Source organism: Mandrillus leucophaeus, unplaced genomic scaffold, assembly GCF_000951045.1.
Source record: "Mandrillus leucophaeus isolate KB7577 unplaced genomic scaffold, Mleu.le_1.0 Scaffold523, whole genome shotgun sequence".
Lineage (NCBI taxonomy): Eukaryota > Metazoa > Chordata > Mammalia > Primates > Cercopithecidae > Mandrillus > Mandrillus leucophaeus.
Window position 1 is genome coordinate 1,790,014 of NW_012105620.1, and position 26,022 is coordinate 1,816,035.

At 37.7% G+C, this 26,022-nt stretch overlaps 1 protein-coding gene across 4 annotated transcripts in view; it reads left to right on the top strand.

Moving 5' to 3' along the window:
* The window catches only part of TNIP3 (TNFAIP3 interacting protein 3), a 95,443-nt gene that overhangs the window by 42,814 nt on the left and 26,607 nt on the right, over positions 1 to 26,022 (top strand). For 3 of the 4 annotated variants that reach the window (XM_011996778.1, XM_011996777.1, XM_011996779.1), the window contains exons 3-6: positions 1,363 to 1,483; positions 19,774 to 19,860; positions 22,738 to 22,818; positions 25,183 to 25,248. In XM_011996778.1, the coding sequence (XP_011852168.1) occupies positions 1,363 to 1,483; positions 19,774 to 19,860; positions 22,738 to 22,818; positions 25,183 to 25,248 (355 nt within the window). Of the gene's footprint in view, positions 1 to 1,362; positions 1,484 to 19,579; positions 19,861 to 22,737; positions 22,819 to 25,182; positions 25,249 to 26,022 lie in introns of those variants that run through there. The other variant, XM_011996780.1, reaches the window with a different exon arrangement.

Below are 26,022 nucleotides of genomic sequence, written 5' to 3' on the forward strand. Positions count from 1 at the left end.
TATATGTTATAAATAATATACATATAAAGAAAAAATCACACAATGCATTTTTCCTTGTGAGTTGTATTTTTAATGAGAAAATTTCTCCATTATACCAACATCGTATAAAGCAGTAGTCCCCAACCTTTTTGGCACCAGGCACTGGTTTCATGGAAGATAGTTTTTTGATGGACTGGGGCAGGGGTAGCATGGTTTCAAGCACTTTACATTGATTGTGCACTGTATTGGTATTATTATTATATTGTAATGTATAACGAAATAATTATATCACTCACCATAACATAGAATCAGTGGGAGCCCTGAGCTTGTTTTTCTGCAACTAGATGGTCCCATCTGGGGGTGATGGGAAACAGTGACAGATTATCAGGCATTAGATTCTCATAAGGAGCAGGCAGCCTAGATCCCTCACATGTGCAGTTCACAATAAGGTTCACACAGCCTAGACCCCTCACATGCGCAGTTTGCAATAGGGTTTGTGCTCCTACGAGAATCTAATGCCACTGCTGGTTTGACAGGAGGTGGAGCTCAGGAGGTAATGTGAGCCATGGGGAGGGGCTATAAATACAGATGAAGCTTTGCTCACTTGCTTGCCTCTCACCTCCTGCTATGTGGCCCAGTTTCTAACAGACCCCAGGCTGGCAGTGGGGATTGGGGACCCCTGGTATAAAGGAAAAATAAAAATTTGATTTGAGTAGGAAGCTCTGGTTTAAATCTTGGTGTTATCAGCTAATAGTCATGTGACTGTGAGCAACTCCCTCTGAGAAGCAGCTGGACTAGATTCTCCTAAGGGGGCTACCAGATATTCTTCAGCTGTAATATATTATTTCCATTTGGTGACAAGTAGCTGCTTAGGGATATGTTTTCAGGTTAATTGAAGACATACAGCAAAAATGGTTGAGACAGGCTGTAGAATTCTATAGGTCTGAGTTTGATCTTGGCCCTGCCGATGCTTCAGTTTGATTTCACTTAAGTTAGTTAACTTCCTAAACTCAAGTTTACTTATCTGTCTAATGCAGGGGACAGTGGCTACTTTAATAGGTTGCTGTGCACATTGGATAAGAAAATGCATGAAAGAGCCTAGCTCACTGTGAGTGTTTGATTCAATTCTTGCCATTTTTCTCAGACTGAAAATTCCTAAACTTGTCCGTATCTTCCTTTGTAAGAGAAAATTAAACTCTAATGCTCTTTCAAAGTGCTCTCATGGCATGCACTAATGAAAACATAATGAGATTAGAGTTTGGGAGATCGTAGAGAAGTATCATACATAAATAACACCTCCATGTCATCCATAAGCTCACTCTACACCTGAATGATTTTTAATTACCTTTGTATAACATAACTTTCTCATGTCTTTCTGGGCAGATGTGAAAGCATGGAGCTGGACAAAAAAATCCAGGATCTGATTGAGAGAAATGCTTCTCCTCATCCAAAAGGGTTCACCCCACAGGCCATGCCAACTCACAGAAATCTGTGTTCTCCGAAGGTAAGAAAACACCTTTTTTCTCCTTATCTCGATTACCCTTCATCAGTTTATTCACCAAGAAGAATTTGCGGGGACAGTCCCCAAGTCATTTACAGTCAGTCATGTACTTCCTTGTCAGCTGAGAGGATAAAGTAAAGCAGTATAAAACTTCTCTCACACAGCCACTTCCTGTTACTAAAGAAATTCTTCAGCAGAAGAATTTGCTGGCACTTTCCGGTTTAAAGTGTCCAGGCAGCTGTGACTACAAGAAGGTGAGGAGATCATGCTACTAGAAAGAATGTTTAAGGCAGGGGTAACTCTTTTCTGGGAGGAAGTAACTCATTTTAAGTAAACCTGTTTAAATTGGGTTACCAAAATCAGCACAACTCATGTCAATGATTTTTTGTAGTTGTTTTTGTTTCATTTTGTATTTTTGTAAGAAAAAGCAAGATTTCACTGATTAAAGGAGCTGTTTGACTTTGAACTTCCACTTGTTTCAGGGTATTTGTCTATGGTGCTTTATATAAGCAAATAAAATTCAAGGGTAGGCTCAAGCTAGGAATTTTACAGATGACTTTCTTGACATACATCCTATGACAACAAGAACTCTTAAACTCTAGTCCTCCCAATTAAAAACTATCTTTCATGATTCTTACTAAAAAAAAAAAAGAAAAAAAAAATCTAATGTGAGTAGTTTGAGAGCATGGCTGGCATTTTAAAAAGTAATTTATACTTCTTTTTAACAATAACATTAGTTCTTCTTTCTAAAGAAGTTCTTACTCAGTGTAGAAAATGTATATGGATAAACACAGAAAACTATAAAAATCATGTAGAGACAGATTTGCTGTGGAGATAATGCAGCATGGGCTCCCTTAAACAAATATTTACTTTTATAACTAATTTGCATCCATAGATTTGTTTCTTTTTTCCTTTAAAGGAAATCCCAGAATTGTATAGGCCTCAGGCTTCACTAAACATAGAACTGCCTCTGAAACCACCAGTAGGCTCACCACCTATAGAGACCATCTCTTAGCATTTGGGATATCTCTGTCTTTTACAGACACACACACACACACACCCCTGTCTTGTTAACTTACCCTTTTCACTTAATATGCTGTGGATACTCCTGTACCTCTTTTTTTCATTCATGTCATGAACAATGTTGTGTGCTTTCTGCATTTAGTCACTTTTTCCTGTTTAAAAACTTACTTCTTCCTTAACAGGTTGTCTTTACGTTTGGAGTTACCAATGAATGTGTACTAATGGTTAAGAGGTCAAATAAGGCCTCTTTCTTCTGTTTTCTTCTGCTCTTCTCATCCCAACTCCAAGCCCTCACATATACACCTCTAACTCTCAACTAGAAATTTATTCCTTCATGAAAATGTGTGCTTTTTCCAGCCACCTTCTTGTCTAACTCCAGAAAGAAATTTCATGGTGATAATATCAATTCCCTCTGGTACCCTCATCCTCATATCCTCTCATTATCATCCTCTAAGACCCATTTGCTCTTGACTGACCTCCTTGCAATTCTGTTCATTCATCTTCTTGTCATCCTTTACATGATAAAAACCTCTTCTACATCCTTATTACCATCCTCTTAGCTACAGGTTATGTCTCCTTTTGGGACTTCACTGAAACTTGTGTCTCTCTCTCTAAGACATTGATTCTCCTATGACCTCATTGAGGAAATTTGCTTGTTCTCCTGCAGTTCATACTTCCAGGCAAAGGGCAGCAGATTCTTAGCTAATGTTTTCTATTTTCTTTGTGAAGTATGAGGTAAAGACATCTACAGAGACTGAGAGGGTGAGAGGTGAAACCCAAGGCTTAAGAGAATTGGGGAAGATATGAAATGACTGTTGGAAGGCAGGGAGACAGAAGAGATAAGTAAAACTAAAATGAGTTGCAGAGTAGTAGTGAGGACCGAGTTGAGTTTGAAAACCACCACTGTATGATAAGACCAATCACTTAACAGTGTGGGGGTTCCTGTATCTCCAATGTCTCCATCACCTCTCACCAGCTCAAAATATGTACCGTTTTCCTTCACTTCAAACATATATGAGACCTCATCTTCTTTTATGGGTAATGTTTGAACTCGCTCTTACACAACGTAGCCAAGCTCATTGATCACAGCATCCAAAACTTTCCCTCTCCTATCACACCATTAAGAACCTCTATCTGGATCAATCCAATGGTCATTTTGCATTTTACTTTTCACTTGTCTTCTTATTTGCATTTGACACTACTTAGTCTTTCAGTTTCCTTAAAATGTCTTACTCCGTTGACATCTATAATATTAATCCCTAGACACCTTCACCACCCCTCCCTGCTTTTTTTCTCTGGTCTCTTCTTCTCACTCACCTTCACTGACTTCCCTTACGTCACCTACTTGTGCTACATTAGTGTTACTCAAGGATCTGTCCTGGGCTCATTAAACTACCAAACATATGACAATGACTCCAGACACGTGTACTTACTAAACATGGAGTGCTTTTCTACATGTACTTTCTTTCCACTCAGTCTTTCCTGAAGTGAATTCAGTATATTTCCTGCTATATCTGCTTGTCATCCCTCCCCCACCCCAGCCACCACACACACATTTTCTATGCTGGTGAGTGAATCACTAGGCACCCAGTCATCCAAATTTGGGGGAATCCTGAATTCCTTCAGGGCCACCATGCTGCACGACTCAGGTGGCACCATTCACAGAATAGTGCCATCTTTCCTTCACTCTGGACCTTCCCTAAGGGAAGGTCTAATCTGCTTTCATTATATCTTTGGACTTTTTTCCTTTTCTTCATTTTATCAACATAGATCTTACTGATGTACTTAAAACCTAAAAGTGCTTAAAACTTAAAAGTAGATCTCTTTACATACATCATTGAATCCAAATGCCTTTGCATCATATATACATTCCTCCAAGATACAGCTTCTGCCACATTTAGAACAAAACATTAGAAGAAAGATGTAATACTTGTTGGGGTAAATACGTATTGGGGTAAATACTTTATTTTGTTTGTTACCTACAACAACACTTAAATATGTCTGTCTTTATCCACATTTTCCAGATGAGGAAACTAAGGTTCATAGAAATTTTAAAACACTGCCTAAATTCACAAAGTTGTATCAGGATAGAAAGCCAAGTTTGTACATATTTTTCCTGTAGTGTTTTAGTGTCTTCTATATATTCTGCTGCTTCCCAAAGTGCACCCTGTGTTCTAACTACCAATAAGCCTTTAACAAACCATGAAGTTTCCTCTGCTGTCATTTCACGCGCTGTTTACTCTTTCTGGTTATCCTTGCTTCCTTGCCCATTTGATGAACTGCCTTTTTTTAATCCCAATTCAAACCTTTCTTGTTTTGAAACCTTTTCACCCTCTCTAGTCCCACATGGCATTACTCAGCCCCCTCCCTGCTATGTCCTACTTCTTTATCTTCTTTATATGTCATTTATAGACTTCATCATTTTGCTTTTGTGATCACTTATGTATCTAAGTGTTTTCTCTCATATGAATTATGAGAGACTCATGGATTCCTTGATGATGGGGTATAAGTGTTCCATGAAGGTATAAAGTATCACAACATAGAATTTTCTAGAAAGCACCAGTAGTAAACAACTTGTTTGGTTTCATGAGACATGGTAACACTGAATATACAATTGATTTATTCCTATAATTCCTTTACAAATAGTTCTCAGAGTCTGCAGGGGAGTATAAAATGTACACTCAAGCTCAATCTCTCAGTTCTTGTATGGAAGCTGCCATTTGGTCTTACCCATCCTGGTGTCATGAAGTTACTGACTGCTGAAAGTTTTCAGGTGCTCAAACTCCTTGCTTCTCAAAGTTTGCTGTACCACTCTCAGGAGCACCGTTGGGTACCACTCACTATGCCAGGTGTGCTCAATGTGGAATATGTCTTCGAGAACTCAAAATGCAACCAAACACTATTGCTCTTGTGACCGAGGTGAAGAGACTTCTTCTTTTCCAAAATTAGCTTGCACTTCCAGTGTTGGCCGGAGGGTCACAGTCCTTTCAATTTGTCCTTGTTCGAGTATTAGCTGCTGTCTATTGAGCACCTACTCTTGGCCAGCATTTTGCAAAGTATTTCTATTCATTAGCCCATTTCATCTTTACCCCTCTATGGATGGGGAAACTGGAGTTCAATGCAGCTAAACAATTTTCTCATGATTGTACAGCTAAGGGGATTTAGATTCTGGACCTAATCTCAAATCTGTCTAATGAAAACAATTGCCCTGTACTTTCTACTTTTAATTTTCCCTCCCTCACTTCAGAGTTATTTGAAGACTAGACCAGAGCTCCAGCTGGTGTCAGGAACGATACTGTCATCAGGCTAACTCCTCCTCTTTGAGCTTAAAGCATCAAACTTGGATCAAGCCACTGTGACTTGATTCTCTCTCCTGGGTAAATTCTCCCAGAACAGCCCCCAGGAGTCTTCATTCTTTATCCCAACAGACCACTGGCATATCCTCCTCAATTGTCCTCTGCAGGTATTTCAAATATTTGATTCTTTGAGTAAACATGGCTTAGTTTCCAGGTGGAATCTCTGCTGAACTACTATTTACACAATAGCACTCTGCAGAAAGAAATCCTATATTCAAAACAAAACAAAGACCTCCACATTTTTGCTGAGATATTGATAGAAAGGGAAATATATAAGAAAATTTCTATTTGGTTAAGACAAGGGTGAGCCAATGACAGGGACTGAAGAAGACTTCTCTCGTTTTCACACTGAATGAAGTTAGCCTAAGAACAATAAGGTAGATTCCCTTTCAAGGAGAAGGAAATTGGTTTCTTTATGACTTTATGGGATGTGAAGGGTGCGACTGAATAAAAGAGATATTATTTAGTGAAAGAGTCTGAGATATATGTCAAGTTCCCTTTTTGTTCAGCTACTATTGCCAAGAATATGTAAAGAAGAAGAATTACTATAAGAGAAATGAACAGACTGACTCACTGCTTTGAGGAAACAGAAAACCACTATTGATGAACATGAGGAACTCCATGAGCATGAAAGTATGCTTTTATATTCTGGGACAGTTGAAGAAGTAGAAAGTTAGTAATCAAAGGTCATTTAAAGTCTTGTAGGCAAAGGAAAAATAATTACCTAAGTGAGAATGACATTAAGGTTCCAATATGAATGTTAAATGAAAGCTATATATAACCAAGTTATTGTCCAAGTATTATGAGAAAATTATGAAAATAATATATGAACCTGCAGTCATATATCTTCAAATACAAAAGAAAGGGACAGGATACTCGAACTGTATTTCTTGGGTAAACAAATACGTTCCAATAATGCTTGAAAACAAGGATGAAACCTGGGAGTGAAAGGGAAAAATGCCCAAATTTTAAGCAGATTCTGCCAGGATTGAATTCACCTAAAAGCCCCATCCTGTCTTTGGATTCCATTGCTTCTGATTTTAACTTAGAGGCAGAACTAGAAATGGGCTTTTAATTACTTTTGATACAAGTTCAGGGAGGAACTCCCAGTGGCTGGGGACAAATTCTAGACCTGGACACTCTTCCCAAGGTAAAAAGCCTTGAGAAATTGCTTTAGTTGGTTCCAAGATTAATATATACTCATGACACTTCAAAAGATTGTGAGGGAAAAACTTCTTGCAAACTACCGTAAATTGACACACGTTTTCTGTAACCACACTGTTGGGGAAAAAAAAAAAAAAATCTGGCTTTCCTTTTCTTATTTCCCTTTTTTTGAAAGCTGTGTATTTTTTTTTTTAATCAAAATCTTATTTTCTTATCTGTACAATGGGTTGTGATAATTATACAAAGTGAGTGAAAATGCACTCTGTAAATATAAAGTGCTAAATCAACACAACACTATCATCATCATCATCATCATCATCACAATGCTAGTAGGATGAGCTTGAGCTTCAAACTTTTCTTTAATGGTTTTCTCATACAATAACTGACTTCCTCTTTGAATCTCATTATCTAATTTCAAAGGTAGCTGTGGAATGTCTTGATTTATTTTTTTTGCTAGAAAAAAAATGTTGCATTGTTGTGTGAGGATCTGTTAAACTTTCATTGGGAAACCTTTGGATACCTGGCTGAAAAGCCCTGCCTGCAAGTTCTCAGGCAGTGAGGAACCTGTCAGCTCAGCTGCTGCACCTTATGGCATTCGAAACTCATTACTGGCAACATAGGTGAAGTTATTTAAATGAACCATGTATCTTTCTATTATCAGTAAAGCTTGGCTCTTAGTGTTTAGTCTTCTGATTCTGAAAGTTTTATAAACCCTCCAAATTAAACAGATTAGTGGATAAATAGGCCAGGTTGTATTTCCCAAAATATCACCATAGAGTTAATTTGATCCCATGGTTAATTTATGACATATTTCTCCTTCTGTTCATTACAAGGATTTTTAAAGGATTCCACTCTACATGCATATCAGGTATACATCCAGATAAGGAGATCTTGCTGCATATGCCCAGCTTGAACTCTATATTCTAATAAAGTACACCACCAGACATCCCAGGAAAACAGAGACATAGGTCTGTGAACTAAAATTGGATCCTAAGACCAAATAATTAAAACTCATAAATATTAAGGAGAGAAAATATTTCCCTAACTTTTGAAAGCCACACACCCGTTTGGCAGAAATTTCTATACAGGACAGAAGAAGTGGTGCAATGGGGATATAAACTGAGGCTCCATTCTTGTTGATAAATAAGACACGCTTTTGAGTAGGATGCTTTCTATTTACTCAGAAGTCATCTGTTCTATCACTGGGAGAATTTGTCCCATGTTCCACAAAAGAAAGAGTTACAGAAAACTGGGAGATGCAGATTATCTTTTGGAAGATGTGAGCAGTAGTTAGAAGAGGATTCTCTCTGCCTCAGTGAACACAACAGTCCGGGCAGTTCCAGTTTGGGTTAATGGGGTGGGCAGGGGAGCAGAAGACAACACTGGGGGGCTTGGTGGTGGAAGTAATCAAGACTTGAAGTGAAAAGTGGCATCTGTGTGGAAATTATAAATGTTAATTAGAAGAATATAAGTCTTCCTAGAACCCTACAAAGAGAAGAAAAAGCACTTGAGGTCTAGGGTTTCTACTGAATGGACATTTAAAGCCAAAGGTATTATTCTTACTTTTGGAATTATCACTCCACCTTTGTCTTCTTCCAGACTTGCATGACTTCAGTAAGTAAATCTGAAGAAGTTTTGGATAGGTATTCCTTTTAATGTAAGAAGAAGAACAGCATAAGCCTGTGGGTTAGGAAATGTGCAAACTCATCATGACAATGTTAAGGAAGCAAAATATTGGGCTTGAGAGATACCATAAATAACGTGTTCATAAGAGTTGTTTAGCAAATGTGTTCATGATGTTCTTGATCTGTTTAGCTTTGTGACAGGATGTGGATGTCTCCTAGGGACATCGCAACCCAAGCTGGGTTTTGGAATCTAATGCATCAATAAGTCTTTCTCAAGTAAGCCTTCTTATTTCTAGTTTGATTGAAAATATTTTTGAATGGGTTTGGGAACAGTACTAGCAAAATGGACACTGTAAGCTCTTGCTGAAGAATGTTCATGTCATTCTCATGTCCACCTTCTAGATGAAATGTAACAAAAACGCTTTTTACTTTATTTTGTACTTGTGGTGAGAGTGAGGTATAACTCACAAAGTATGTAAATATGTTTTCTTATGGGACTCTAGAATAAATAGCAAAAAAATAAGATCAATTATTCCTTTATTTTCCAGTGAAGAAGATAGCTATTCTGATTTCTTTTTAAAATAAATGTTTGTTATTAAAACTGAGTTAGCAAATGTTTGCAATTTTTTAGGCTAGCATATTGGGAGATTTTTTTTTTTTGAGTCAGGCCTATTTTCAGACAAAACACTTTCGGTATGTGTTCTTTGTATCACCCATGTTTTGAGTACTCACCATTAGCCTTTCCATGTACCTGTATCATCTTTATATGCACATGTTCTTTCTCAATTTTTAAAATTTTGCTTATTATTATTATTTTAGAGACAGAGTCTCGCTCTGTCACCCAGGCTGGAGTGTAGTGGTGCAATCATGGCCTGCTACAGCCTCAACCTTTTGGGCTCATGTAATTCCTCCATCTCAGCCTCCCAAAGTGTTGGGATTATAGGTGTCAGTCACCATGCCTAGTCTCTTAATTTTTATAATTATAACTTTTGGTATTTAAAAATAGTGTCTAAATCTATAGATACAGTGTTGAAATATATTGCCTCAGGAAAAAGGTAGTTCTCTTTCACCTGAAGTATCCAAGCTAATCTGGACAACCCCTTGGCAGGAATGATGCAGAAAAGATTCCATCATCAATGGAGTGGTCCCCTCTAATGTTCAGATTTTATATTCAGAAAACAGAAAATACAACTGAGATGTGCCTTTTGCTCATCTTCATATTCTAGTACTAAGCACAATACTTGGTCCACAGACAATAATCAATAAGTATTTAATATAAGAATGCATACATTGGCTGGGTGCAATGGCTCACGCCTGTAATCCCAGCACTTTGGGAGGCAGAGGTGGGTGGATCACTTGTGGTCAGGAGTTTGAGACCAGCTTGGCCACAGTGGTGAAACTCTCTCTCTACTAAAAATACAAAAAAAATTAGCTGGGCGTGGTGGCGCACATCTGTAATCCCAGCTGCTCGGGAAGCTGAGGCAGGAGAATTGCTTGAACTCAGGAGGCAGAGGTTTCAGTGAGCCGAGATCTCACCATTGCGCTCCAGCCTGGGCAACAGAGCCAGACTCCATCTCAAAGAAAAAAGTGCATACATGAATGAAGGTGAACTCAACACATGAGCAAAGTACAAGAGAAAAACAGAGTGATCTGCATTGCTATAAAATGATCAGCAGCTAATTTCCTTCCGGAGAAAAGAATTTTTTTAAAAAAACTCAAACACAGATTACAGTTTTAAAAGGCTGAATTTCTCTTTTCTAACCACTACAGTTTTTGAAGGCTGAGTTTCTCTTTTCTGATTACTACAGTTTTTAAAGACTGAATTTCTCTTTTCCAACCACTAATTTCTATTTCGGAAATGGAAATTAATCTCTAGGCAAGCAATAGTGGGAATTTGTTAAGATTTTGTTTGGATACAACATCAAAGGTCAAGCTACCTCATATCTATCCTTCAAAAAATGCTTAATTCCCATAAAACTTCCCTGAATCATATTCCTAATGGCTCGGGCCCCCGCACTGCTTTTCCATCATTGGTAAATGATGTCTCCTGCTATAATTTTTAGGTGTGTTATTTATGTCTACCGACATAGATCAAAGGTTCTTTGGGGGAAGTAAACCAGGAAGACTAAATGAACTCTGATATGGGTTCAGCCACCCACTTGTTACATCATAATTGTGAGCAAGTCATTTGCCATCTCTAAATTCAACTTTGTCCTCATTAACATTAAAGATGCCTCTTCTTACAGGGCTGTTATGAAGTTCAGATTGAAGCAAATAAAGTATTTTAAACCACATAACTCCTTAGTACAAAATAGTAATTTTATTTGTTTTCTAAACTAAATTTAGTTCCATTCTAGGAACTGTAGCTTGTCCTTTGGAAAATAATTTATCTAGTTGACTGCAGAAAATTTCAGTCACTTCAGTGTTTTCTCGGGCAATTTATATTTTCTGTGCAGTGGTATGCAAGAATTCTCCCCTATCCCTTCATGTAATGGTACCTAAGGGTTTGTGGAACAGATTTTGTGAAATAATCTGGGTGAAATAGGGTTGCCAGATGTAGCATATAGAAATATAGGATGTCCACCTAAATTTAAATTTCAGATAAATGGCAGAATATTGTATGGGACAAACATACAAAAAACTGTTGTCTATCAGAAATTCAAATTTGACTGAATATTATGTATTTTTCTGGCAACTTTGGGGTGGAGGCATCAGGGCTACAGTGATCCCCCATCTGACACTGCCATTGGCACTGATTTAGTCTATCCCTTGTGGGTTTTTTCACTGGTCTATATCCTCACTGGCAATCACTAATGCCTCCAGGTCACTCAGCATATCTCTTATCCTTCGGGTCATGTGGTAAACACTACATCCTCCTCAATTTGACCCTGAAGACCCCTCAAACCCTCAGTTAGCCACTCTTTCATCCTTCTCAGGATGCATAGGAAATTTCTGGCTCTGCTTCCACACCACTCTAGGGTTGAGTTGTTTCAGGACCTCTCTACTTAGACAAGTCGTAAGGCCATGTGACAGCCGTGTACCATGGTGGTGTGGAGAAATTCTCTTCAAGGCTTGTACCTTCCCTGGACTTAACCCAGTGAGTAAGGCTGGAGCTGACTCTGCTCTTTGATGTTCAATGTAAGCAATTTGGAAGATGATAGATGAGTACCTAGAAGTAGGAGAATAGGGGCCAGGTGTGGTGGCTCATGCCTGTAATCCCAGCACTTTGGGATGCTCAGGCAGGCGGATCATTTGAGGTCAGGAGTTCAAGACCAGCCTGACCAACATGGTGAAACCCTATCTCTACTAAAAGTACAAAAAAATTAGCCGGGCTTGGTGGTTCATGACTGTAGTCCCAACTACTTGGGAGGCTGAGGCAGGAGAATAGCTTGAACCCAGGAGGCAGAGGTTGCAGTAAGCCAAGATCACATCATTGCACTCCAGCCTGGGTGACAGTGCAAGATTCCATCTCAAAAAAAAAAAAAAAAAAAAAAAAAAAAAAAGGAAAGAAGAGGAAGAAGAAGAAGAAGTAGGGTAGTAGGGCTCCATTCCTCATGAGAACTGAGAAACATCCAGGCAGTACTCTTTTTGTCTGATTCATTTTCATTTTCCTGGGGCATGAAACCTTTACTCTTCTGGGGCAGATGGTGAAAGTGGTAAGGACAGGTTACACTGACTCTTCATCTACTCATTTTTTTTATCAGTTATTCTTGGTATAAGTTTTTATGCCTTAATTCAGACTTTTCCCCTAACATTTTATGATGAACATTTCAAACATGTAGCAAAGTTGAAAGAATTGTATGGTATACACATATACCCACCATCAAAATTCTGCCATGAACATGAACATTTTACTCTACTTGTTCACCATTTATTCATCCATCTAGCCATCCCTCTTTTAATCCATCAACTCATGTTACTTTTTGAGGCATTTCAAAATAAATTGCACAAAATAAATTAGCCTAAAATCTTTAAAAATTGTTTTGAAAACATTAGCTCTTGAAATTCAAAGGTTTGATTTTCCAGATGGTATCTAGAGTTTGGAGAGTCTATTTTGAAATGCAAAGGCCAAACAGGGGCTGTTCTCCTCTTTTTATTCTATGACAAACTTAATCTGACAAAAGATATCCCTTAAAGGCAAGGCATGGTGGCTCATGCCTATAATCTCAGCACTTTGGGAGGCCGAGATGGGCAGATCACCTGAGGTCAAGAGTTTGAGACCAGCCTAGCCAATGTGACGAAACCCCAACTCTACTAAAAATACAAAAAAATAGCCAGGCATGGTGGCATGTGCCTGTAGTCCCAGCTACTAGGGAGGCTGAGGCAGGAGAATTGCTTGAACTCGGGAGGCGGAGGTTGCAGTGAGCTGAGATCATGCCACTGCACTCCAGCCTGAGTGACAGAGCAAGATTCCTTCTTAAAAAAAAAAAAAAAAAAAAAAAAATCTCTTACCGAGCAAAGAAAGAATTAGCTACATAAAACAAAAGAATAGTGTGTGTTTTGGAGGATCATCAGTTAATACTTCAATATATTAACTTACAAGATCTTAGAAAGCACCATGAAAATGTAAAAAATATCATTAAAGACAACAGTTCTGCCTTTTAAATTTTTTCCCATAGCATATCTAATTATTTATATTTTTTATTTATTAAATAGTAATCAAAATCAAGTAAAAAATTTTAAGAGGCATTTGTATGAACGCTAAAGAATATTGATCACGTAACCAAAATAGGATAAAGTAAAATATTTGCCTATAAAATGAATAAAAAGTAAATACACGGAAACAGGCCAGCTCTTTAAACATGTGTTAACAGTTCTACCTGATCATTTCTGGTTTGGAGGCAAAGCCTGTAACTTTGTGTATCCCTGTGGTCATTGTGTGTTCTGGACTGTGTTCTGAAAAGCAGGGGTGTGCTATGATTTTGTACTATAGATTCGTACACAAATGGACCCATTCAATAAAAATGTATTGTACTACTACTCTGTACCCTGAAGGTACTGTGGTAGTTCCCAAGGCTAAAATGATAAATACTGACCTCATCTTCAAGAAGCTTATAGCATCTCAGAGGGGAAAGGAACATACAATTAACAACTGCTTTACAATAAGTGCAAGAGCTAATGCTTCACAAAGCACCATGAGATCTCAGGAAGGAAGTAGCTAACTCCACTCTGGAGGACCAGGGGAGACTTCACAGACAAGCTGATGGTCAAGGTGGGTCAGATTGTTTACTGCTTTGTGGGGCAGTCAGAAATCTCTAAACACGGATTTCACAAGGTCTGCAGTTTTATAGAGGCTACAGACTCGTCAACAAAAGCCGATTTGCCTTCTAATGTATCTGATGTGCCCTAAAAACTAAAAGTGTATAATCAAAACAGACTGCAAACAACCTCACTATATTGCATAGGAGCATTGTTTCAGAGTTCCAACCAGGAGGGACATGAACATATATCCCCCAAGAGGCTATGGAATCTGTGACACCCCATCCCCTGACTCTGCTTGTTCAAAACCAGATTTGGGGGAACAAAGAGAGGTGATTTACTAGTTGGAAGCCAAAAAGTTGAAGTTTCTGATCTTTAGATCTCATATCTCTTGAGAAGATACCTGATTTGAGAACATCATAAATTTGTTTCAGGGTAAAGAAGGCAATTTGTGTGTGTCTGAGTCCCATGTGAACATGCGCAGGCACTAAAATGGCACTACTTTAGCCTCGAGAAATACAGAGTGAACACAACACACAAAAGTTGCTAGCATGGAGTTTACAATCTAGTGTCAGGAGGCAATCAACAAAAAGAAGAAGAAAATATAGTGCTATGGAAAAATAAAGCAGGAAAGGTGAATGGAAAGTGCTGGGGTGGAGAGCAATTTTACATTGGGAGGCCAAGTAAAGACTCAATAAACAGATGTCACTTACACCATTACCTGTCAAAGGTGGGGGGATGTACCATGTGGACATCTAGGGAAAAGATAGTTCTAGGCAAGAGAGAGTAGGTTCAAGGGGCAACAGCGTGGCCAGGACATGGCACAGAATGAACTCACAGAAGGATACCAAGAATGAGGTCAGAGGGGCCTGGGCTAGATTGTGTGGGACCTTGCTAGCCACTGTAAAGAGTTCTGCTTTCACTCTGAGTGACATGGGAAGCCACTGAAAGGTTCTGAGCATGAAATGACATTTTAAAAGCCTCACATTGGCCACTGTATTAATAATGGGTGGGGGTGGGGGAGTAGGAGCAAATATAGAAGCAGGAAAGCCCTTAGGTTATTGCAATAATCCAGCTCAGAGATGATGGGGGTCAACGCAAAAATGCCAATCATCTTGCCCAGGGTCACATAACTAGCAAGTGGTGGAACTAGGTTTGACAAACAGCCAGAGATCAGTCATTGCTGGATACGCTCTTAAAAATGTTCCTATGAATAAAATCAGGAAGCAAATATTAAAGTCCTCATTTTGAAAAAGTTATTAAAAGGCATTTTTTTTTTTTGAGAAGTTGAGGTGGGAGGATCATTTGAGGCCAGTAGTTCAAGACCAGTGTGGGCAATATAGTGAGGCCCCATCTCTACAAAAATTGAAAAGGTAAAAATAGCCAGGCGTGGTGGTATACAACTGTAGCTACTCAAGAGGCTGAGGCAGCTGGATTGCTTGAGCCCAGGAGTTGGAGCTTACAGTGAGCTATGATTTCACCACTGCACTCTAGCCTGCACTACAGAATGTAACTCTGTCTCAAAAACAAAACAAAACAAAAAAATAGAAAACAAAAAAGAAAAAGGCCGGGTATGTTGGCTTATGCCTGTAATCCCAGCACTTGGGGAAGACCAAGGCGGGTGGATCACAAGGTCAGGAGTTCGAGACCACCCTGGCCAATATGGTGAAACCCTGTCTCTACAAAAAAATTAGCTGGGTGTGGTGGCACATGCCTGTAATCCCTGCTACTCGGGAGGCTGAGGCAGGAGAATTGCTTGAACCTGGGAAGCAGAGGTTGCAGTGAGGCGAGATTGTGCCACTGCACTCCAGCCTGGGTGACAGAGCAAGACTCTGTCTCAAAAAAAAAAAAAAAAAAAAAAAAGGTAAGTTTATTTCACCTTGCCACTTGCTCATTAAACTGAGAAGTCTTTAGGCTTTTGTGGTAATGTGTTCCTCCCCTGTCTGGATATATTTTCAAAAAGCCTACAAAATGTTCAGGTAGATTGGATACAGGATGTAAGAGAAAGAGGAGTCAAGGATGACTCCAAGATTTTCAATCTGGAGAACAAAAGGTGTTATTAATTGTAAGAGGGAAGGCAAGTTTTGCAGGGAAAATCATAAACTAAGTTATCCTGATCAAACAGGTCAGGTAAAGAAGGAGGCAACTATTATGCATACAAGCGGAGATGACAATTAAGCAATTAATATAGGAGTCTCGAGTCCAGGGGTATGGTCCATTCCTAGTTCCCCTGGTGAACTGATTGCTAAATATTTTGATTGTCACAAGCTGTTGAAATAAACATTTTGAATATTAGTTTTGCTAATATTATTACATTGCAATATTAACTACATTGCAGTTTCCAATCTCTCCCATTTAATACATGATGAACTAAAACCAATTAAAAAACCACTTTGATCATGTAATTCCTTTGCCCAAAGGTCTTTTGTAACTCCCTATGGCCTATAAGGTCAACATGTCTTAATCTGAAATTAAAATATTTTATGTTTTCATCCAAATCAACTTTAGAAATGCCACACGGACCCTATTCTAGTTAAACTGGATTTGTCAGAATCCTTCATACCTAAGTTTGTCCAGTTGTGTTCTGTTTCTTACTTTGCTCCCTTTACAGCATTTATAGCTCAGCTTTCACTCTCTATCAAAATCCTATCTACCCTTCAAGGCCCAGCAGAAACTCTGACTCTTTCCATAGCTATTAAAGGTGAGAATGAACACTCTCTCCTCTGAATTCTTACAGACCTTATTGTCTTTATCATTTATTTCCCAGTTTTCATTTACTGTTTAGTTTTTCAAGTATATATATTGACACACACACACAGCCACACACATGTGTGTATGTATATGTACATTTCATCATAAGCAGGGAATTTTGCTTTTGTTTTCCTTTGGAACCCACACAATGTCAAGTACAGAGTGAGTGATGCATAAATTGTGGGTTTCCCTTTCCTTTTGTCATATTATTTGTTTCATAAATAATTTGATTGATGGCCCTATCTTTAGAGTCAAATTCTTATTACTATCTAAGCTCACATAGCAACCCTGGGAGAATACTATTACTATCCACTTGTATAAAATGGAAATTGAGCCTTAGAGACCTTAAGCATCTTACATGACCAAATTCGCAAGCAGGGAGTGGTAGAGCCAAGCTGTGAATCCAGATCACATTCTAGAGCTAGATCTTCTAGTCATTACTGATCCTCTCTTTCCCACCTACATAGCACATACACTTAAAAATTCATGCAAATAGATTCAGGAAACAAACAAGGTTTTTCAGCTCCCATTCTAAAAGCATACAAAGGAAAAAGCCACGTTTCTTTTACCTGCCAAAGAATGCTTCTGATAACTTGTAGAAATACGGTGCTCTCCTCTTGGACTAATTTTAAGATAATTATTGTCCACTAGAATGATGGTTACAGACCAGTGACTGGTAGTCCTTGTTCCTTTACCACATTTCCCTTTCTTAATTTTAATTTTAATTTTATTTCATCTGTATAATATTTTAGTGACTTCAGAAATGAAGACTCTTCACAATAGCCTTGGAAACATGGAATGACACCTCTGTCTCTCTGAAAATGATTTCAGCTAGCGAGACTTCTCATGAAACAAAGCTTGACTCAAAGCCAGACTCTTAAAATGTGTGGCACAATGTGAAAGGGATGGAGGTGAAGTGAAGAGAACATATGTAACAGAAAAGACCCAATTAATTCTTAGGGATGGCCTATTGAAAGTCTTGTTTTTCTGAAACCAAACTTGTGGTTCTTCAGAAGAGCTATTACTTATTCATAAATAATCATATGGCTCTCTTGAGCTAATGGAAAACCTGTTTGTTGTTTATCTGCATAGTAGAAGAGGAAAAGGAATTGTAATGAAAGATGTAAAGGTATAGAATTTCCATTTAATAGAAGCCATCGCGCCTAACAATGTATGTGCATCAGGATACTTTACAGGGGAGACTCAAGAGGCACAATGCCAAGGATGGTATTTCCTGGCAAGAAAATGATCTTCCGACCCACTTTTCTGGGTCAATGTTACCACGTCCCTAGTTTATTACTACCAAATACAAAGTTAAAGCTGAAGGGAATCTTAAACTGTATAAAACTGTGGAATGTGTCTGTGCGTGGTATGTTTCAGAAGAAAAATATTTTTACAATAGAGTTTTCTTTTTCTTTTCTGATGAGCAGATTTTAGCGTTGATAAAGTGACAGTTCAGGAAATCGCGGCCTCTATACCCTAAAGTCAGATCTTATGTGAGTTGTAACTTTTACTTTCAGAACCCTGAATGAACAATTTGACTCCTACCTGTATTTTTGGATTTTGCCTTAAAGCAGCGTCACTCCCTTTCACTCAAGCATAGACCAAAACATAACAAGAAACCAGAAGAAAGTACACACACACACACACACACACACACACACACACACAAACTAGCAAAAAGTTCATCGATTTGGTATATCATTATATAGATATTCATCCATTTATTCATGTAGCAAAATGTATTGAACGCCTGCTGTGTGCCAGACAGCTCAGTGCCTGGCTGCTGTGGACACAGAGATGAATACAGGAACATGGAAATATGTAATCATAATGCATGATGAAGGGCTCTTCTTAGCTGATTAGAGGAGGTCAAGAGAAGATCAGAAGGAAATAGAAGCACTGACTGTAGGTTTCTCCAGCCACAAGGTTGGATGGAGAGCCCAGAGAGGAGACATCTGAGGTGGCAAGAACAGCATGCACAGAGCTCAGGGGCATAGAACCAGCTCACTCATTTCAGGAAAGGGAGGTCAGTCAGGATGGTTGGAGCACAGGGGAGAGTTGGAGAGTGGGGGGAGATATTCAGGAGAAATGGGAGGGCCAAATGTGGGACACTCAATCACTCCCTTTTGAATTTTAGGAGTTTAAGGCTTTATCCTATATATATGTGAATATCTCATAGGCAGGTCTAATGAAGTTAAATGATTGACTACAAATTCTTTTCTCCTTTTAGTTACACATTCTTTCCCTTTTTGTATTCCTTGCCTCTTTTTTTTTGTTCCAAGTCCAAAATGAGGTCTTCTGTTCCATCGCAGTTCATTTATGTAGCTCCAAGTATCTGCCATTTCCACACTTTTATCTGTACCACCCAGTAGTGCTCCATTACCTCAGGGCCCCTAAAATGACAGCAGTCAACTAATTAAAACTAAAAAGATTCTCCATGAGAAGATTTCACTTCAAATGAGTCATGGAGAAAATCTAGACTTGATTTATAGAAAAGACAGTCTTAAACTTGAGAGGCAAGTTTAACCTTTCTGCCAATACAGAAGATTAGATTTGCAAACAATGACCATTTTCTTTCTGATGAATTATTTTCCCTTTTATTTCTATAAGAATTAGTGGCACTTATAGAATTATGTATGACTCATTAAGTTCTACCAAGCTATGCTCACATTTAGAAGGCATTGCCAGAAAATCTTGCCTTTAGGGAAACTGAGCTATCAAAAAGTCAACAGTTACCTAATTGCTCTGGGAAATACAATGAATTGATAGCAGTTAGGCTACTGAGGAAACACTTGGATTGCCCAGGCTTTCTGTGGTGGAGAACTTCCTCCTCCAGTGGGAGAAACTGCCAGTAAAGGAAGAATGACGATTTACATACCATAGCAAGGCTAATCTGCCCCAGGTCTTAGTCACAGCCTGCCTATTTGAGACATCCTGGGAAATCCCTATTTGGAAGAGAAGAAAAGTTAAAATCACAGTTGCAGTGCTTATAACTTTATTCTGTGTAATTCCTATCCACAGTCACTTCTGTTCATTTTTAATGAAAACCTATTGCTGCTATTTTCTATTGAGTTAATGGTGATGTGTGTTTTTTAAATTTTGTATATTTGCTCTCACCCTAAAATATATCATAAGAGATATTTTTCCCCTCTTTTTCTTTCTGCTTTCCAAGACTCCAGGAAAAACAGCTTCCATGGCACATTTTGTACAGGGCACATCTAGAATGACTGCTGCAGAACGTTCTACAGAGCATAACGAGGTAAGAACATATTTCTAGGAGATGAGTTGATCACATCTAGCATTGATGGCATTTCTAGTGGTTAATTTTGCACTTAATAAGAATAGAAATGGCTAGTTTGCTTTCTTTAGCTAAGATTTACTCTATAGTTTTAACCAATATTATGTAACATAGAAAAAAAAATCTAAGTAACCAGTACATTGCTTTTAACCCACTGGGCTTAAATTCCTTTCAGCCTTCCAATTCCTTTCAGCCTTCCAATTCTGTGGGTTCCTTATTTTGTTCTTGATTTAGAGGTATTTGGTTCTATATAAAATCTAAAAAGAATACTATATTGGTGTGGGTAGAAATAGAACATATTTTAACAATAGAGTATCTGTAGTAACATTTTTATATATTTACAATTGGTACCATAGATTTTGTTCAGCAATAGAGACTACCGCTAATTGAATGAATGAATTCAAATATTTTCTAGTTTTCTTTTACAGATAACCAAGGTATAATGGGAAACTAAATGGAAACTTCTGTTCATTTAAGTTTTTAATTTAGTAGCATCAGACCTTGAATATAATACATTGGTAAGGATGCTATCATAGAGAAAGAAGTGCCCATATGCTTTGAACACAAATTCTACTTTACAGGGAATAATTATAGGAAATTATTTATAGGGAATAACTGTTCTGTAAGCAGCCCTTACTAGAAGCAATGACTGAAAATCTTTGTAGTTACTGCAAATCAGATGCCTTCATTAGGCACTGCGAAGCAAAGTAAATACAAAGGAAAAGGTCCCCCAAACCTTTGTATTTGATTAATTTTGCTTTATTTTATAGAAACCTGAGACATATGAACTATAGCAAAATGTTGATTAATCTCCAGAGAAAGCTCTGGTGATACGTTTGTGACTTACATGCCATTCCTATTCACTATGTTTTCTATCTTTCCTCCTTCCTATCCTCCCCCACTTATAACTGAATATTACTTATGAATTTCAAAAACTAGTACTCCTGCAGTTACAAATAGAGTCTCTTGCAGATTTGGTATCTAGATTTTCAGTAATTTTTATTTATAAAAGAAAAATCAAGCGTGAAACATATTATAATTTTCTTCCAGAGAAAATTATTTATGGGGAAACAAACAAAAAGCACACTGTCTCATTGTTCCACATCTGGGTTCCCAAAGTCAGGGACACACAAATGCTTGCCAATCACAGATTTTTGTCTACATCACAAACAGAGAGGAGCCATTTTTGAGCACCCATAATTTATTCCCTAGAATGGGAGTATATTGAACTTTAGTGTGAATCAAGATTACCTAGGAAATATATTAGAAATAGAGGTGCCCTGGCTGCTCTTCTAGAAATTCTGATCCACTGTTCAGGATGCTTGACGTTTAGCAAGCTTAATGGTGACTTTGATGTGCTCTTTTGGTGAGAACCACTGTTCTAAAATCCAGTCTTACTATGGCCCTACTTTGCTGATGACCTCAAGATACACTAAGTAGGGTTGGCTCACAGCATTTTCCAGATCAAAGACGCTTAATAGTTAGTCTGTTCTAATCCAGAATGGGTCTAGTTTCTTGGAAGTCTTCCCAAAAAGAAGAAGATTCAACTACAGGCCCCAACATACTTGACACTTGAGTTTCAGTGTCACTCTTGGTGCTCAGCCAGACCAGTGTCTTGAGGTCAAAAGCAAATATAATCATTCAGAATTTATTTACCCATAGAAGACTGTCTCTTTTTAAATGTGGTCTTAATTGTAACATAGGTCTAAATAGGAAGAAGCTAAGGAAACGAGAACATCTATGCTTACATAAAATACCATCAAACCCTAAAATGCCGAAACACAAATAAACAGAGAAAAGATAGAAAATACACTTTTATAAATAATTTCTGATGAAAAAAGTGCTTGAAATACCATGATGATTGCAAAAGAACAATTTCCTCTACACATTTTTGGCAAAGACCACAACATGTTCTGAAAATATTTCTTAATTGTTCATGAACAACTTTAAGCAATTTAGTGGCCCACAGTAACTAATAAGGCTGAAACTGATTACAGATGTAGGAACTACTCTCATCACCCAATTCATTGTGTTACTTATATGACTCTGGGATGAGATAGTAGTAAGATTATTGAATTATTATAGAGGAATCAGTCCTTTATTTAAGTAAATGTTGTTCTTAGTTGATTTAGGCAGATGGCAGACAGTTTCCACAGCTTTTGTGTTACCTTTAAATGAATACTCTCACTCCTGAAAAAAAAATAACTGAAAAGAAAGGTGGTAAACTTTTCATTATGACAGTAATTTATTATTAATCTAAACTAGTAACCTAGTGACTTTATTCAAGGAGCTGGCTAAAATTACACAGTAATTACACAGTAATAGCTGTATGTGTTTGTCTTTATTCTTGATGATTCTGTCGTTCCTCTGACTTTTACTGGGTCTACTTTTCAGAATATTACTCACATACATGTTCATGGGCACAGCTACCAAAATGACTTTTTTGAAATGTTTACTATAAAAATGCCTAAAATATATCCAGGAAACTTACCTGATTTCTTAGTTGTCATTTTTTTGGAAAAGGATTGAAATCCAAATTCATAAAATTTTAATCTCTGACTTACCCATTATAGTATATAGATATATTTATAATTTATTACAGAATTATTATGGTAACTAATTTATATAAAGGATTCTAAAACATAATATGAACTGATTCCTCCATCAGCCACTGTGAAGGACTTAGGGTGTGAGGATTATTACTGCTAGAATCAGGTATTTTTATAAATCGCAACAGGAGAGTTGGCCAAATGCATGGTGTTTGTGAGGAGCAGTACTTCTGTTTATTTTGTAAACAGTTTTGTTTCAATTTTTTTCTTTTCTTTTCTTTTTTTTAAGTGTGCTGAATCATCAACAAGAAAGAACTTGACAAATTCTCTTGAACAAAAGATAAGGTGTTTAGAAAAACAGAGAAAAGAGGTAACTTAGAAATACTCGCTAAAGCCACAGGTGCCATGGATTAATGCTGAGGATAAAATAATGTATTATCCTTGTGCCTTTTATTTTTGTTATCAGGTCACAGTACTTATCTTTAAGATACTGGACTGCACTATTTTGAGAGCAAATGCTTTTTTCTTATTCACCTGTATGTCTCATACTTGTCTCAGTGTCTGTGCAGTGATGAATGAAAAATGACAAAGTAATAAGTCTGGTAACATAATCCTAATTTTCTCAAAACTTAGATGTTTCCTCCACACAGACCAAGTGACTTTATCCTTTATGCCTTTATCCTTTATGGCTTATGACCTTTACCCTTTATGCCTTGCAACTTCACACACGTTGGAACTCAAGGTTTCTTGAGTTACTTGAAAAGTCTTTAAGTATGGTTGATTTAGGTGCTATGACTTCAGGGTTTGGGCATCCAAACACATGGGAGTTAGAAGAAGGCATTGTCATAAATAAAGTTTGTTTCTAAAATGTTCCTGGGAATTAATGGGTATTATTTTGAGTTTTATTTTTCTGAGCCTAATGAATGTTAGAACCTCTTTACTCTTCTTGACAGAGGAAGTAGTGAAAAGTATAACAATTTTAGCACTCTGTATATTATCAATTTTGTAATTCCTTCTTGTTTTTTTTTGAGACAGTGTTGCTCTGTCACTCATGCTGGAGTGCAGTGGCACAATCTCAGCTCACTGCAGCCTCTGCCTCTGAGGTTCAAGTGATTCTTGTGCCTCAGCCTCCCCAGTAGCTGGGATTACAGGCATGCACGACCATGCCCAGCTAATATTTGTATTTTTAGTAGAGATGGGTTTCGCTATTTTGGGCAGGCTGGTCTCGAACTCCTGTCCTCAAGCGATCTGCCCACCACAGCCTCCCAAAGTGCTGAGATTACAGGAGTTAGCCACCGTGCCCAGTCTGTAATTCCTTTTCTAATTCATTCTGTGTATTAAATCTTTCATGTTCTCTTCTATGGTGCCTTCTACTCTTTGATACTGCGAAGAATATTGTGACCTTCTGGAAAATTACTAAACTACGGCAGAGTAATGTAACTATAGTATACACAATGGAATCCCTAAAATGCCAACAAAGTAACTCTCGATATAATAATATTATACAATTTCATACTAAATAATGACAGTAACTGCTACTATGGATTCAGTAATTTGCTTTTTAATTAGGAGAAAGTCTTGCTAGTTTTTAGTCATTACCACTATCTTCTCAGTGTCTGTTCCATATCCATAAGTGCTGGAATTTCTCTTAATGCAGAAAACTACAAACTTCCCCAACAAAAAGCTAACCACATATCATAGCATTTCTTCTGCCTTCTAATTAGCAGATAGTTTTAAGATCTTTAAATTATTTTCAGCCTAAAATGCATCTAAATATTATCTTATGACAAAACTATAATTTCTTGAAAATCTAAATTTTCAAAATAGTGATATTATCTATTTGTTGAATATTTATTATAAATCATGTGTTAATCTTTTAAAGCACATTATTGCAAGAAAATCATGATCAGTTAATGGCGCCTAGGCTTTGTTAGCATAAATTCTGCTTTAAAAGAGCTGGAAAAAATATTTCATTATAATCAGTGTAAGCACATAGAAAAATATGAAAAAGTTTGGGAAAAGAACCTTCCTGAATGAAGAAATCTTACAGACAATCATCAATACTTACAAATTTTTATCAGATTGTGGTTGGATCAAACAAAGAAAATGAAAATTCAAATAACTAACAAAAGTTAAAAGTTACTGATAAACTGTTCAGCTGCCTTGTCAAGATACACCTACGACTTAATAGTTTTTCCTCTCCCCTCGCCTCCCCTCTCCTCTCTTTTCTTTTCGTGAGATGGAGTCTCGCTCTGTTGCCCAGGCTGGAGTGCAGTGGCACGATCTCGGCTCACAGCAACCTCCGCCTCCTGGGTTCAAGTGATTCTCCTGCCTCAGCCTCCTGAGTTGCTGGGACTACAGGTGCAGGCCACCACGTATTTTTGTATTTTTATTTTTGTATTTTTAGTAGAGACGGGATTTCACCATGTTGGGCAGACTGGTCACGAACTCTTGACCTCAAGTGATCCCACCCACCTTGGCCTCCCAGAGCGGTGGGATTACAGGAGTGAGCCACCGAGCCCGGCCAATAGTTTTTCATATAAGAACCAGTTGTGAAAAGGTGAGAGTGTGTTCAATTTAATCATCCCAGCACAATCAGAACTTGATGAAAAAAAATGTTGTCTTCATCCATGGCTTCTAAAATCTTAATAAGCTCAGAAAGTAATTTCTTTTTTACAAAATTTCCAAATGGGCAGAAATTCTTTGTTGATGCCCCAAATTTTAATAATTTCAGCTCCTGGAAGTTAACCAGCAATGGGATCAGCAATTTAGAAGTATGAAAGAGTTATATGAAAGAAAGGTAAATACCTCTCTCTATTCAGTATTTTCTTTAAATCCATTATCCTGGTGTGGCCAATTGTGTGAAGAGTCTCATTGATTTCAGCTACAAAGAGCTTTGTGGATAGCCAACTGTTAGAAAATGATGCGGGAGGGTGCTGAGTGTAGTATTGGTCTTATGGCACTGAAGATTAATGAACGGTGTCAGTGAGTCATCTTGAACAACAGCTAAAGAAAAGTGCAAAAATGGCCCCCAGTGATGTCTCAAGAGTTCTTATGCACATTTATCATGGCTCACAGAGTATCCCAGCCTTACCTTTGTCCCTAGAAGCCACAAATGCACAGTTATATGTGAGGTGAGATATGGTTTAAAGTTCACACTGTTTATGCCACGTTAGCCCTAATTCTTTAATTAGATAGCATGAGCTGTTTTCCACAAATAGAGAAACAAATGGTGGTAACAGTGAAAGTGTGAGGAAAAATGGGGCAATCTCCTCTTCCATCTAAAGCACGTTTGCTCTTAAAAAGCTCTGGTGAGAAAGGGGCTTTTGGAAGAAAACCTCCTTTAATACATAAAAGACCATTTATAATTTAAAATTATTCTATCTTCAAAAAGAGATAAAGAGAGAAAGTACTTTCCCCTAAATAATTCAGTATTAAGAAACTTGACCATGAGTATTATAATATAGCAACATTGTTCCTTTCCTCCTCATTTTGTTACCCAAAAGTATTGAATTTAAAATGTTCAGGATAATGTTCCCACTGCACCAGGCAATGGTCAGGCAGCCTTGCAATA